At 41.5% G+C, this 12,566-nt stretch overlaps 1 protein-coding gene across 1 annotated transcript; it reads left to right on the top strand.

The window, feature by feature from the left end:
* The first annotated feature begins 102 nt into the window (after nucleotides 1-102).
* Nucleotides 103-6,789, top strand: ERH (ERH mRNA splicing and mitosis factor). Its single transcript, XM_054275902.1, has 4 exons — nucleotides 103-199; nucleotides 3,233-3,320; nucleotides 4,396-4,516; nucleotides 6,307-6,789. The coding sequence occupies exons 1-4, from the start codon at nucleotides 197-199 to the stop codon at nucleotides 6,407-6,409; spliced, it is 315 nt and encodes a 104-aa protein (XP_054131877.1). The 5' UTR covers nucleotides 103-196; the 3' UTR covers nucleotides 6,410-6,789.
* Nucleotides 6,790-12,566: the final 5,777 nt, after the last annotated feature.

Genomic DNA, 12,566 nt, shown 5'->3' on the forward strand with positions numbered 1-12,566 from the left:
AAAGATGGCGGCGGCCGCGCCCCGCCCCCGCCAGCCTGGCCGCCGGCCCTGCGGGCGCGTGCGCGCGCGGCGCTCTGGCGCGAGCGGCTCTATGGTGGCGGCCGTTGGCGCGGCGGCGCTTCCGGCGGGCGCGGGGGCCTGTGGGGGATCGCCGCGCGCCACTTCTGCCCGGCGGTGCTGAGGGAGCGGAGCCGCCATGGTGAGAGCGGGACGGGAGCGGATCGCCGCGCTTCGTGCGCACCGCGCCCGCCAGGGCAGCCTTCCCTTCGCCTCCCCTCCCTGTCCCCCGGGGCACTGCGGGCGGGAAGGCCGCGGCCGGTGGTGCGGACCCGGGCGGGCGGCTGCACGTTTTGGCGGGGCACGGCCGGACGGGGCGGGGGCACAAAGGCGGCGGCGGCGCTCGGGGAGCGGATCCTGGAGGCTCCCGCCCCTCTCCCCGGCTCCTTCGGGCCCCTCTCAGGGCGCTGCTCGGAGCCCAGCGCTTCCCGCGAGTGTCGCCCGCCGAGCGAGCCGGCCTTAAATGGCTGATTTGCGCTTTCCATGCTGCTCTCTCTGCTCCTCCCCTCTGCTCGGAGGAGGGAAAGGCGGGAGCTTGCGTCGGTGGGCTCTGAGAATGGCACGCTGGAGCTCAGAGGGCTCCCGATCATTGCAGTTTGTTGCGCTCATGTAATAAATGAAGCTGTGCTGAAGCAAGTTGTCGCTGTGCGGTGGGAGGACAGCTGCTTGTCCGTTTGCAGCGACGTTCCATGTCTGCCTGGTTCTTGCTCCAGAGCAGTTGCTCGGCCATGATGAGCAGCTACAGGCCCTGTCCCTGTTGGCCGGGATGAAAGGGGGGCCATAGACCACTTTTTCTGCCTGGCATTTCGGTGTGTTCAGTGCGCTGCTGCTTGGTATTTGCATCACTGCACATCTTACCCTTATAATATGCGTTTATCTTCCACTTTTATTGTATCGGGGCTTTTTTTTTTCTTTTTTTCACTTTACTGTTGAATACACTACAATTGGTGGAAGTCTCTTTGGGCAGATGCTGCATAGCTTTTAAGTCCTGCTGGTTTGGCTCTTGGCACTGCCTTAACCAGTTGTACAGGGTTCTGCCTTCAGTAGCAGGAGCAATTTCTAAAGTGCTCTCTAGAAGTTTGGAATTGGTATAATATAAACCATGCGGTGTCTCATTCCGTGTCCTGCTTCAAAGCAGCCAGTACCACTGTGCTTTTAAGGAAAATGCAAAGAAATTCGACGCATGTATCATCATAATAACGGTCCAGAGTGAGTTTCTCCAGGTAACTGGTGCTAAGGCAGAAAGGTTTATGGATCTTCCCTTGTTTTGGTTTTGTCACCTAGGCACATGGGGCAGGTAACAGAGGAGCCTTCCCACAGGCTTCTGAGCTTGCCATTTTTTTGCAACTATATGGTAGGACAGGACCAGCAATTTTATCAAATCAAGCAATTTTTTTTTCCTTTAAAGTAAAATAATGTCAAGTTCCCAAAGAAATGTTTGAAAAGCATTAATTCTACAATACACGTGATCCAATGGCATTAATTTAAATATTTTCCTGGGCCAGTATCTGATAACAGGTATTGTATATTGTCTGAAATGATAAATGGCTTAAAGGCAGAAGCCCAAATTATTTCTGCTGCAAAGTTCTGAAGGAACTGCTTACATGTCTGGCTCATTAATTTTTCTATAATTTGATTATTTGGAGAATTTCAGAATTTATACATTCATTTATCACCCCTCATTGACCATCTAATTAAAATGATAGTGCTGGAAAAATTATTTTATGGTAATCTTTGGCAGTCATTTGGGCTCCCTGCTAAGACATGCCTGTTCAAGTACAATGCACTTGGAACAGCCAGATACCAGCTCCCCTTGGGGAATTCCCTTCAAATCAATCATCCTCTGGCATACATGAAAGTGGATTGAAATTATCTACTCTCCTTTGCATGATTTTTGTTGCTAGAGCGTGCAGCTCAGAATTCCCCTTTTTTCCATTTCTGATTAGGAAAAGTCTTGCTCCTTCTTTTTCTCTGTGCAACATTTTCCCGAACTTCTCAGAATCTGCTACTGCTGTGTTGAGACAATTTGAAGCACTGAAAACTGTATTCCAAGGATGGGAACACTGTCAGTTATGGGATAAGAATTTGTCCTGTTGTTTGGGTTTTTTTCCCTGTAAATCCTAACATTTGCCGATTCTCTTTCTGTCACTGCTTTTCACAAGCACTGAATTGGTATATTCACCGATTTCCAAAGTATGGGTCAGGATTTTTCTGTCAGCCACTGATGAATCTAAGCCAAAGGATGTCTTACTCTGCCGTTGCCTCTGTGCTATGTGCTCACCTCAGACATTAGCACTGAAAATGTTGGATCCAATTAGCAGCACTGGAAACGGCCATTTGCAGCTTGCTTGCAAACTTTCTGTGGTATGCAACCTGTTAATTAGATCACAGATTGTGTACACTTTAAAAATCTCGCTTCTTTGCTCAAATTACTTGCTGTAGCCAAGTAAAAAATGTTATGGAAATAATGGAAGCCACAGAGTGTGCAGTCATCTAAGCCTTCCCTGCAGAAGAACAAGCTTATGGACTCCAACATTTGGAACAGTTTTCTGTGCTGTACTTACTGTTTGAGTAAACTCATTGAAGTGGGAAAAACCAGTACATCTGTTTTGCAAGAAATAATCTTGGGTGCTAAGTGCAGATTTATTGTAGCATTAGTGTTCCCTTGAAGGGAAATCAATAACTCAAAATAGCTAATTCTGTTAAAATCTTTCAGGTGACAGTGTGGTTAAGTTGGGTCCCCTCTTTGCTCTAACTAAAATTTTCAGAAAAAATATTTGGGGCATTGAAAATTTTACTAACAGCTTGCATTTGGAATAAAATAATTAAACACACTAATGTCACAGCTCTTACACATTGACTTTATTGCTTTGCTTATCTGTCTAAATATAAACCCTTTGTGTGGTATTTTTTTCCAACACAGTAGTGGCTTTACTGGTGATTCTACACATTTTAAAGTTCCATAAGGATTGATAGGACTTGTTGGAACCAAAACTTGGTAACACAGCTTATATAAATAGTAAATGCTGTGTGGAAAATGTCCATGTCCTTGATTGCTAGTCTAATACTTTACCATTACACGTCTTTTTACTCCTTCTTTCATAGAAATAACTTGAACAAAAATCATTCAAAGTGTGCAAGTAACCTGTGTTTTTGTGTTTGTTTTGTTTTCCAGTCTCACACAATTCTACTTGTCCAGCCTACCAAGAGGCCAGAAGGCAGAACATATGCTGATTATGAATCGGTGAATGAATGCATGGAAGGTGGGTGGACACAGACATGGGTGTTAAAAACTGTTGTTAAAATCCTATTTTTGACATATTCACAAATTTAATAAGAAAATAAGTTGCTCTTCATATTTTTCAAAGGTCATTCACAAAACCCCTCATGTTTTTAGCTTACTGATGTTCTAGCAAACTAAAAACTAGTTATTATTTGTTTCTAAAATTTCCTTTTTCTATTTAATGTCTGGTTTTGATTTAACTAGATGAAACATCCAGTTTGGGAGAGTAGCTGATATTCTTTCTTTCATGCAGCAGACTTGTTTCAATGCATTTCATTGCAGGATCAGCACTTAATTCTCACTATTCTTTTCTTAGCATTGTAAGGAAAAGATTGCTGCTGGCAATACTATATTAAATAATGGATTGTGTGCAATTGATACATCATTTGCAGTCTCGTGGCACATGTGTCAGAGTAAAGATCTGCAAAACTTTGATACACATAATGGCCATTGTAAGAAAATTGAAATATTAGAGCTGTAGTTCACTTAGCATTAATCTTGCAGGAGGTTTTGTGAGGCAAACAAAAGTATAACAAAGTCTCTGTGCTCATTTTAATATTACATTCTTCTCAAGTGTATCTGAATTATTAGTGGACTAGTTTAAATAAATGAAAGTGTTTTAAATGTGCATACAGGTTTGTGTTGTCACTCTTACCTCAATACTCTGTTTGACTCTTGCATCAAGAATGATCATTCTTATGAGTTCTTCTGTTTCTCGGGTGTTTGTGCAGTAGGAGTGTGTTCTAATTTCTGTCTTAAAATTTTTAGAAGGAGTTCCAGATGTCTGTTGGAGCTTACTGCATGGAAAATTAAATATTTGACAGAACTAAACTTTTTCCCCTAGATGATGAAGACTTTTCTTTCCGTGTATCTTACCTGATTTTATAGTATTACGTTTCAATGCGAATTGCCAGGAAAAAGAGAATTTCAGCTCTAGAAAATCTGATTGCTTTTACAGTGGTAATCTCTAAACTTTTATTTGTGGATCAAGAGCTGAAAAAGTTTCAGCTTATACAGTCTTTTAATATTGCATGGTTGATCTTGTTTCTCTGTAGGAGTCTGTAAAATGTATGAAGAGCATCTGAAGAGAATGAATCCCAACAGTCCATCCATTACATACGATATCAGCCAGTTGTTTGACTTCATTGATGACTTGGCAGACCTCAGCTGTCTTGTGTAAGTTCAGTTGTACAAGTCCATTTCAGTGACTTAGCAAAGTCACAGGTCTTCCCTCTAAACTCTTCTGTGAGAGTTTAACATAATGCTGTTCTGTGTGCTTTTTAGCACTAACTGCAGTGCAGCAGTAGTGCAGCTGCCCTGGCAAGTTCCCAGGCCAATTAAGTGCATAGATACAAGGTACCTCTAAAGGCTTAGAAACTAACAGTTCCACTTGCATTTCACTCACATTGAAGCTGACTGAAATCCAGCAGTTAAGTACAGCTGACTGTTTTATTACTACTAGAATCTGTTTAAATTTCCCTTGGTGCTGTTAGTACAGTCCCTCAGGAGGCAGAATGGTTACAGAATTTTTCTCAGCTGAGGGCAGTACTTGTGGTAGAGTAGCAGGCTACAAAAGTGCATTGCAGCCAAAAGTTTGTTTTGATCAAGATAGAGCAAGATGAAAGTTTATCTAACAGACTGAAAGTAGCCACTTGTTTTAGGTGGTAGCAACTGTTTTCTAGGATAGTCTTGTGCCTTTTTTAATTAGGCTTCTAAAATCAGTGTCATGCCAAATTCTCCTTCAGCTCATAGTTTTCCACCAGATGGCACACATAGCACAAGGTGTAAGAGACGCCTCTTCACGGAAATTTCCTGAAGTACTTGATGTCTGCTCTTGCTGTGTAGCATTATGAAAGGATTTGGGGATGGAGGGTAGAAATCAGTAACTTTTCCTGAAAGTAGCATTTCTTACATTGCACTAGAACTACTGTTGTATGAACATACATTGAAGCTCTTTGTTTGGCCTTGATGCCATCATGCTGAGGTTTAAATAGTAAGACTTCCTTAGAAACATCATGCTTAGGGTCTTTTCCTTAGGTAAGAATTATAAATTGTTCTGGAATGAGTTAACTTGGGATTTTTACTTACCTTCTTACCACTGTCCCTTTCACCTTTCTTACCTATCAGAAATAAAAGTATATCAGGATTTAAAGACTGAGCAGGACTTCAGTGGTTCTTGAATCATTCACTGAAAGTACCATCTTCATAAACAAAATATTATATAGGAGGACATGAGCCTACACAGACCTTCACTCAGATTGCTTTCATTTTTCAGGCTCATTCTGTTTTAATTCAACATGCCCTGAGTAACTGAATTCTCTGGCCCTTGCAAGTGGACTGCTTTTATCAACTATGCTTGAATAGCAAAGAAAATGCATCCGTGGGGTCTTGTTTTCAGTTTGCTTTTTTAAAGTATCCTTGTTAGGTGTAAGCTTGTCCTCAGTGCCAACTGGCAAGAATCCTTTGTCATCCATCTGTGAGTCTGCCTTTGCTCCTGAAAAAATTTGATCTTAAAAATTTTAAAAAAATTCCACACAGAAGTTGAACACTTGAAAGCTTAAATAAATCTTTGAAGTAATGTTGAAGAAGTGTTTGACTCATTAAGACAAATTAGATTGTTTCCTGGTGGAACTATTCTTCTGCAGGCTGAGCTCTAGAATGCTAAGATTCTCTACTTGCTGTCTCCCTTAAGTAATTAAATGCATGAATTAAAATATGAACACAGTGTTCCAGTCACCCAGCAGTGCTTGGAGCATCTCATTTTGTTTCAGGCTCAGTCTGATCTGCTGGACAGCTGTTTTATAGAGAACAGGATCAATCCATTTAATGAGTGGCAATTCCCACCTAGTTCTGATACTACCTTCTGTACACCACTTTCTACCTCATACACTTGAGGACAATTAATTGTGAAGTTCTTCTGGTAGATGTACCACAGAGCAGACTGACATTTCTTGTTTCCTCTGCAGTTACCGTGCTGATACTCAGACATACCAGCCCTACAACAAAGACTGGATAAAGGAGAAGATCTACGTTCTCCTCCGCAGGCAGGCCCAGCAAGCAAGCAAATAATGGGGGCACCGTTGCTACGTGGGTTTGGGGGGTTTGGACAACAGGTGTGTACAGAGTGTAGTGGTGAACGTTTTGTATTATAGTCATCCTGTTGCCATCTTGATAAACTCGTTAGCCAGGACTGATTGTATTTTTAGGGATACAAGGATTTTGTTGGATTGGAATTTTTTTCAGTGGAAATGGAGAAGAACGTACATCTTCAGCAGAGTTTTGGGTTTTTTTCCTCCAGTTTGCTAATGGTCCTACCTTATTTGAACCCCTGGGGCTGTTCACATTGTACTTCACCACATTTGCTGTATGTGCCCTTCTGTGGGTTTTTTACATTCAGTTATGTCCTTGAGATGTCTTAATGGGAAATAAAAATCTACCCTTTAGTTAAACTTGAGTGCTCAATTTTGTGGCTCCTGCCAAAAAACACAAATCTTTTTTCCCCGTAATCCAAGGGATATGGCTTGAAAGGTCATATGGACTGTACCAGCAGTTGTTTCCTGTATTACAGAACACCTCAAATTCTTCCTCAGTCTTGGTGGTTTTCCCTGGGCATCTTTGGGAAACACAGCAACCCTTTTGCACTGCACAGCTGATCTCTCTATGAGGCATTTTATGTAGGTGTGTCTGCTCTGGAATTGGTGGTGGATAAGAGCAGGCTGAACGTATGACATCACAGGCCCCTTGAATTAGTCTGCTTACAATTTTCCCCCAAGAAAGGAATAGACAAAGTAGATTGCTCCCATGAAAATCTGCCCCAAGCTTAATTTTCTCTGTACATAAGATAAAGACTTAACTGTTTACCCACACTGTAAGTTACGTGTGCCTCCGTCTATCTTAAATGCTGATGTTTCTCTAATTTCGCTGTACTGAAAAGATTTGGATTGGAGGACACATCAGACCAAAAAACAGCAGGTAGAAAAGAAAGGCTGGTGTGGTACTTTGTGCCTTTAGAGTTTGCCTGCTGTAGGAACAGACTGTACAGATTACACTTAACCAAGAGCGGTTCTGGGATTGACAGAGGAATACAATTCTCCCCAGTGCACTTGATTTCCTAATACACATCAATAGTTTCTGATGGACCTCACAGCAAATGCACTGGCTGAAAAGAATCTGAGGCAAAGTGATTGTCTATAGTAAAGCTTCAATGAAAGTAGCTTTACTTAAGTGATAAGTAATAGCTGCTGAAGACTGGGAATCAAATTACTGAAGGGATATAAATTCTTAGAAAGAAACTGGGTGAGGGTGTTAAACCTCTCAGCACCAATACAAGTTGGAGATTAGACCTACTAGCTCTAGAAGTTATAGTGACAAGGAATAAATTCAATCTGTTGACATCAAAACATGCTTCCTGTATAATGAATAGCGATTTTCAAAACATTGTAGGTCAGAAATATATTAGTACACTTAAGATTATTAAATCCAAAAATACTTCGGGGCATGTAAGTTTTATATCCAGCTTGAAAACAGTAAGTAATACTTTAAAAATTCACTATTGCGCATATAATAACATTCAGATTTAATACAAGCAATGTTATTTTTAACGATTTTATAGTTTATCCTCCTGAATAGCACATACTAAAATAACATGCTTGCTCCTAACATGTTTGAGGTTAATTTCAATTTTTTTTTTGTAAAATTTCCAACGTTCTCTTGGATGAAATTTTGCAGTCTTTAAGCGAAGCCAAATAAGCATTTACCTCATTCTGTGGGCTTGCTTTCAATTTAAGAACAACCAGCAATGTGATCCCTTTCCTTACTGTGAAAAGCACAAAGGAGCATGCTGAATCTCTAGTAATCAGGCATTGGAACACAGCACAGCTCTTCCTTCAAAGGTACCTTACGTTTGGTCTGATTTAAGAAAATCTTCCTCTTCCTTGATTTTGACTCTACTATGATAACTGTGCAAACTCAGACCAGTAAACAAGTATAAAATACAAATTTCTTATATTCAAACAGAAAATAAGAAGAAGGTACTTTAAAGGAGGTGGTAATTAACCTTTCTGCTTTTTGAAAGGGACTTTGTGAAGATATGATTTTTAGTGTTTTGGAAAGTAGAAGGTTGCAATCTTTAACCTAAAGGTTACTTCACTTTTTTTTTTAAACATACAGACTGCTGTGGTCATTTCAGTAATGGAAGTTTTCACAGAATTGAAAAATGCAAGTTGTCCTTTCATATCTCTGGAGCCATATTTGGCCTTCTGGAGATAAAAAAGTGTGGTCTGTAAGCCACTTCAGAAGAAGGGATTTGGGCATCATCTCTTTTCCCCCTCTTCATCCAGCTACAAGTCTTTTTTTCTTTTTCTGAAATAAGCTACTAGATACAACTCTAGTGCATAGTTCTTGAGCTGCTGTTTTCCATAATGCTTCACTGCATTTTACTTGATTAACTATGAAACAATAGATTTGCTGCTGAGCTGAGCACCTGACCAAATACTCTGAAAGGGAGAAAGAATGCTACAGTATCTATCCAATGTGCAACAAGCTAGAAAGAAGAATCTAGAAAGTTGTCTCCCCCTAACCAACTGGTGCCTTCAGAAGTTCAGTGGAGAGGGTTATGAGCACTTGGAAACTTATTACATGCACTCTAGTACTGTAGGCTGTTGTAGCAGACTGTGAAAAGTGACTTCACTTTGCTGCTTTGCTCCTACTGAGGGAGGAATGGATGGCAGCAGGGCATGTAGTACCTCCTGCAGTTGCATTTCTCCTCAGAGGCATCAGCACTTTGATAGCAAGATACTGAAGATTGCCCAAGTTCAACTACTATAAAAGTGAGGCTCAGTAGCAGCATTTTGCAGGTAAAGCCATTAAAAATGGTATGATTATAGAAAAGGTATCAAAAAAGAATCTGTAATCCCATGCATGCTTTGCCTGCAGCAAGTTTTCTGGGGCTTCTTAGGTATGGATAGATACAAGTAACTGTGCTGGTCATGCCTGCTACAGCATGGGAGTAAAGGACAAAGGAAATGATATTGGCTGCTTCTGCAGGAGAGTGGTACAGTATTTTAAAACAGGGATTAAGAATGGAATCCAGAGACCTAGTATTTCAAAGTGTGTAGAAATACTTAATTATTTTTAAAAGCAAGTCCATTAAGGAAGCCTAGCCTCAGACCAAGGAGCTGTATGAGCTATTTGCCAGGACTGCAGAGGAATTGAGGTGCTTGCCTGACTTCTGCTTGCCTTGTGGAGCTGTGAGCCATGCTGCTTCTTTGCTAATCACAGACTTGGGAAGTCCTCCCACAGTTTCTGGACTGCCTGCCATGGACTGCAAGTTGAGGAATGACCAGACTGGCACAACTCATTTCTTGGCAGGGCTGTTCACTAAGCAAATTAGTAGGGTGACGTTATGTGAGGTGGCTGAGCTGAAGTAGCAGTTCACGGCTGTTGAAAGGCATAATGCTGCTTCACACTACTGTACAAAAGGGATACTGGGTGTTGTGGGGAAGGGGAGAACAGGACTGCTAGTCAGCACCAACAAGCAGAGCAGCTGGTCATTTAAAGATACCCAAAACCTGATATTTGAGAACAAGCACAAGCACAGTAGATAAATTGGTGTATATATAAAGCACCCATTTATGCCCTTGCAAGCTCCTGCCAGTCAGTAATGCACTGGGTCAGGGAGTAATCCCACTAAGATTAGACTGTGAGTTGTGTTTGACACCACAATAATACCAGGATCATTTTTACAGGAATCCCACTCTGCAGCCTCCTTCAGTATGCTGAAGGAGAATTGTGTTTGCCTTCCTGCTCTGAGGGTGAAATAAACTAGATAGTTAAAATACTTGCCTACTATTGCTTCCATCATCGTGTTCTTTTAAAATAGACTGAAATCCTGACATCCATCACAATGCATTACAAGCACAGCAGGAAAGTAGCATCATTGCTGGATCAGTCTGTTCTTGTGCTTATCACCATTGTCAATGTACAGTGGAGGAAAAAAGAAGTAGTCAAGACCACCTCGTTATCTTCCTTAGTAACTAATAAACCTGTTTACAGCAAGAGGAGACTTGACTACCCACAGTATTTTCAAGGTTGAAAGATTTTTTGACTTGCATTAGAAAATGGTAAGTTGTAAAATTGCTGGTTGGGTTCTCATTACCATGTGCCAAGCAGTTTGTGCTGGTTCATGATGCACTGAAAGCAAGGGTGCTTCTTAGGATGACTTACTCTCAGAAGGAAGAGGGGAAAGCTCTAGCTGCTTGACTTTGGAGTATATAAGAGTTATGTACATTTGCAATCCCCACTGAGTAAGGGTCTGATTGTACTGGAACTCAACTACACTGAAAACTTGCTCCATTAAAAAAAAAAAAAAAACCAAAAAAAACCCCAGAAAAATCAAGAGTAGCTAGGTTACAAGTGCAAAACAATTAAAACCTCCTGATTTTCAATTGCTCTGAAACTGTTTCAGAGCAATTCTGAAATTGAATTCTGTTCTAGATCCTGGTGAGCATTGAAACAAATTGGTTTACTGTTATCATAGGTTCAGGGGGGCAGGGAGTTTCAGTTAGCAGTTGTCCAGCAGGAGATGGGCTGTGGGTGAGGCTAAAGACTCCTAGCCTCAGTTAGCATCTGAGCCACTCATTTTAGGTACCCACTGGCCTTTGAAGTCTAAAAGCATTGACTTCAAGGTAAAATGATAAATAATTTTTACTAGCTATAGATAATCTGCAAGAGTACATCTGTTAAAATAGAAAATTAATTTTGCACCTCTGTTGTACTAGTCAGTTCCCTCAAGCTTTCCACACTGAGTGTATTGTCTGCTATAATGTTACTCAGTGTTGCCCAAATACAAGGTACCATTCATGGAAACAGCAGGGAATGAATCTGCCACTGAAACTCACTGAATGGAGATGCTCAGCTTTGCATAGTACAAAGCAGCTCTCTATTATCACCCACTAATATATGCTTCTTCCTCACTATATCTGAAAAGGATTAAGGTAAAACCTGTCTTGATTTGTCATAGGAAAGCATTAGATTGTAGGAATTCGTTTTCTCATTACTGTAATCTGAACTATGCCTATAGGAACATTTTATCTGGATGAAGTTTGGGCATAGCTCCAATTCATAGGTTTTATTCAAACTCTTTGTGCTGAGTTTGCAGTGACACATAAGTAAAACCCGCATGCTGCATATGCCTGCTCAGCACCATTCCTGGTGAGCATTAGCAAGGGTTTTGTAACCAATTTTGTACACCCCTGAGTCATCTGCTGCTGTACCCCCTGCAGTGTCTCCACAGTCCCCAACCAAGACTGTTGCTGTGGGCTGTCCTGTGCATCAGTGACATCCACACATCTGGAGCTCTGGAGCTGCTGCCTGCCTGTGTTTGTGCCAGGTAAGTCAACAAGAGCTGCAGAGGTGAAACATGTGGCAGTGTACTTGGAGGCTGTATTGTCTGGGCTCTGCCACTGACTAGATCCAACACTTGTGCTGCTCTGATCTCTAATGGAGTGCTTCCATCTAGTGTATTTCATTGCTGCTTCTGCATCACTGCATCAGCCATGCAGGAAACACACTCCCAAATTTAAATTATCTTCTTAGTTACCATGAGCACTGGGCTACATACACACACACAACACAAACCTGCTGCCCTGAGAGGTGGGGAATGTCCATCCTTGGAGATATTGAAGACTTGACAGAGCGCTGATCTGATTAGACCCATTAGACTCACTCTGAGCAGCATTTGACTAGACAACTCCTGGACCTCTCTTCCAATCTAAAACAGCCATTATTCTATTGGAGTCACTACTAGAAAACCCCATGTCACAAAAAATGAGACATCTGAGTCCCTACTCTGGCCAGTTTCATGCAGCTGCTCGAACTCAGTATTCCCCAGGCCACTGAGGACAGTGCTGAAAATGGTAAGCCATCACGTACTCAGGAGTGGATTTGGGTGACAAGAGTAGCATTCACTAGGTTACAGAAAGTATAACTGCTCCCCAGTGATAAAAACAGGGTGCAGAAGGGTCAAATTTGATTTTGTTCTCATGTTGTCTTCATATGAATGAAGGGTCACACGGGATACTGAGAATAATGCCTTGCCATAGAGGTTAAGTCCCTAGAGGTCATCAGACTTGCCACCAGATGCAACCCTCCATACTCCCCACATCTTTCCAGCTTTCAAGTAAAAGAAGAAAAAAAATATATAAAGGCCTGAGAAATCTGTGATGTA

The sequence above is a fragment of the Melozone crissalis genome, unplaced genomic scaffold (genome assembly GCF_028551555.1).
Source record: "Melozone crissalis strain CALT ecotype California unplaced genomic scaffold, PUWL_Pcris_2 ptg000018l_1, whole genome shotgun sequence".
In the NCBI taxonomy this organism is placed as follows: Eukaryota; Metazoa; Chordata; class Aves; order Passeriformes; family Passerellidae; genus Melozone; species Melozone crissalis.